The 2,053-nt window shown below is 63.8% G+C and overlaps 2 protein-coding genes across 2 annotated transcripts in view; both read right to left on the bottom strand.

Annotated features, from left to right (window-relative positions):
* The window catches only part of AMSG_07161 (uncharacterized protein), a 2,114-nt gene extending 1,672 nt beyond the window's left edge, over nt 1-442 (bottom strand). Inside the window, exon 1 of the mRNA XM_013901165.1 lies at nt 158-442. Coding sequence (XP_013756619.1) covers nt 158-430 — 273 coding nt within the window. The 5' untranslated portion in view covers nt 431-442. The remainder of the gene's footprint in view (nt 1-157) is intronic.
* A 162-nt stretch (nt 443-604) lies between these two features.
* On the bottom strand, nt 605-1,665 carry AMSG_07160 (uncharacterized protein; the record flags this gene model as incomplete). Its single annotated transcript, XM_013901164.1, has 2 exons — nt 605-794; nt 839-1,665. 2 exons carry the CDS (start codon nt 1,663-1,665, stop codon nt 605-607), a joined length of 1,017 nt encoding a protein of 338 aa, XP_013756618.1.
* Nucleotides 1,666-2,053: the final 388 nt, after the last annotated feature.

Raw genomic sequence — 2,053 nt, 5'->3', positions numbered from 1 at the left:
TTAGGGGGGGGGAGGGAGGGAGGGGTGAGTTGTAAGGGGTGGGTGGAGCATGGCGGGCGCAGCAGGAGGGGGGGGCGAAGTAGGGGTGGCGGCACGGAAGCAGGCGGGGAAGGGGGGGAGGGGGGGAGGGGGGGGAGGGAAGGGGGAGGGCAGGTACCTTGCTTGGAGTTCCCGGAGGGGTGATAATGCATGAGATGTAGTTGTAGAGGATGTTGACGATGAGACAGGCGGCAACCATGCAGTGGATGAGGCCCCAGAAAGAGACCACCTGAGGAACATGGAGAGGGAGGAGGACGACCCACCAGACGTAGATGACCGAGGAAGTGAGGGTGAGGGCAAGGAGGACAAAGAGTGGGCCAATGAGCCGGATGAGTGTGTCCGCCACACACTGCACCCACTGGAGCACAGACACCACTTGAGATCCTGCCATCCTTGCTCAGAGAGGTGTCAGCCGTCTCCCGGCCCGTCTCCTCTCTCGACGAGAGACGGTGGCGCCAAGCCAGCCCCAGCCAGCCAGCCAGCCGGCCGGCCGATTCCGCCAGAGGCAAAGCCCGGATCCGAGCATGATGAGGTGCAGAAGGTGGCAGAGCTGTAACATGGACATTCATTCTGCCTCAAACCGGAGCATGCGGTAGGTGTAGTACGCCAGGCCAACAGCAGCCTGGATGAAGCGCCAGCGGACGCGGTAGGTCCCGTCGACAAAGCCGTACGAGCACGAGAGGTACTGGGTGTAGACGAGGACAAAAGAAGGCGCGAGGCCGAAGCCAGCGGCGAGGCCGCAAGCGCCTTGGTCACTGCCGCCCATGACCACCGCGGCGCCGCCCGGCCAACTTGGTACGGCACGGTGGCAGCGCGGTCGAGGTCGAGCGGGAGGGTGACGATGGCCATGGTGGCCATGCCTACGCTCAGCAGCAGCTCGACCGAGAGCAGCGGCGCAAACGATGCCGTCAACGAGACGTTGCGCTCGACAAGGTAGCGGAACATGTATCGCAGCGTCTGCACCACGCCCGTCGACCCGCGCGCAGCCTGCACATCGTCCGAAACCTCGACCGCCATCCAGCAGATGTACGCCATAAAGAGGGCGAGGAGGGCGGCGTCCGAGATGATACCGCGCTCGACAGCAATGGTCACGCCGAGCAGGACCATCGAGAGCGTAAGGACTGCAGAGATGGCGACCGAGAGCGTGACCGAGATGTTGGCGTGGCTCAGGAGGCGGGCAAAGACAACCAGGGCGAGCGCGTACGCCACAAAGGAGACAACCAGGATGGCGGTCTTGGCGCGGACCGGCGACGTTGCAATGTGCGAGTGCATCATCCGCGAAAAGTACAGCGCAAGCGCCACCATCTGCACGCCTTCGATGACCAGGACCGCAGGCTCGACAGCGTGCAGCAGCCCCGAGTAGGCCGAGACGGCGGCAGTGGGAACGATGGCGTAGAGCAGCGAAGACGTGCCGACCATGGCAGGCGTCTCGACGAGCGAAGCCAGGCTCCGGAGCGAGGGAAACGGCTTGACTACCAGCGCCAGGAAGAGCGAGTGGAAGAGTGTGACCACCAGCGAGGCCCGCATGAACGACCCGTACTCGCCGAGGTAGTACAGCAACGGGAGGCCCACAAAGGGTGTGCCGTAAGACGCCACAGCCGCGCCAGCTTGCAGCGCCCACCACATGATGACCACAGAAGAGGGAGAAGAGGAGGGAGGGAGGGAGGGAGGGAGGGAGGGAGGGAGGGGGGGGGAGGGAGGGGGGAGAGAGAAGAGTGATTCAGGTTGGATACGAGTGGTATGGGTATGAGTACGGGTCCTACCGGTCGCCTCTGACCCGCTCTGCTCAGCTGCAGTCGGTCACCGACAGACCTCGAGCCGGATGGACGTCAAGCCGAGTCGCACTCGGCTGATCACCACCACCACCACCACCACCACCACCACCACCACCACCTCAAAGGGATGACTCCGATCTCAACCATCCCGATCCCATCCCTAACACCCTGATTGCCGGAATATCGACGACGACACAGCTGTTAGCAGACGGCCACAACCCGGTTGTGACCTTCCCCCA

Source organism: Thecamonas trahens (assembly GCF_000142905.1).
Source record: "Thecamonas trahens ATCC 50062 unplaced genomic scaffold supercont1.31, whole genome shotgun sequence".
Classification (NCBI taxonomy): Eukaryota; order Apusomonadida; family Apusomonadidae; genus Thecamonas; species Thecamonas trahens.
The sequence above is the reverse complement of the archived record's forward strand: the minus strand, read 5'-3'. Positions and strand labels throughout refer to the sequence as shown.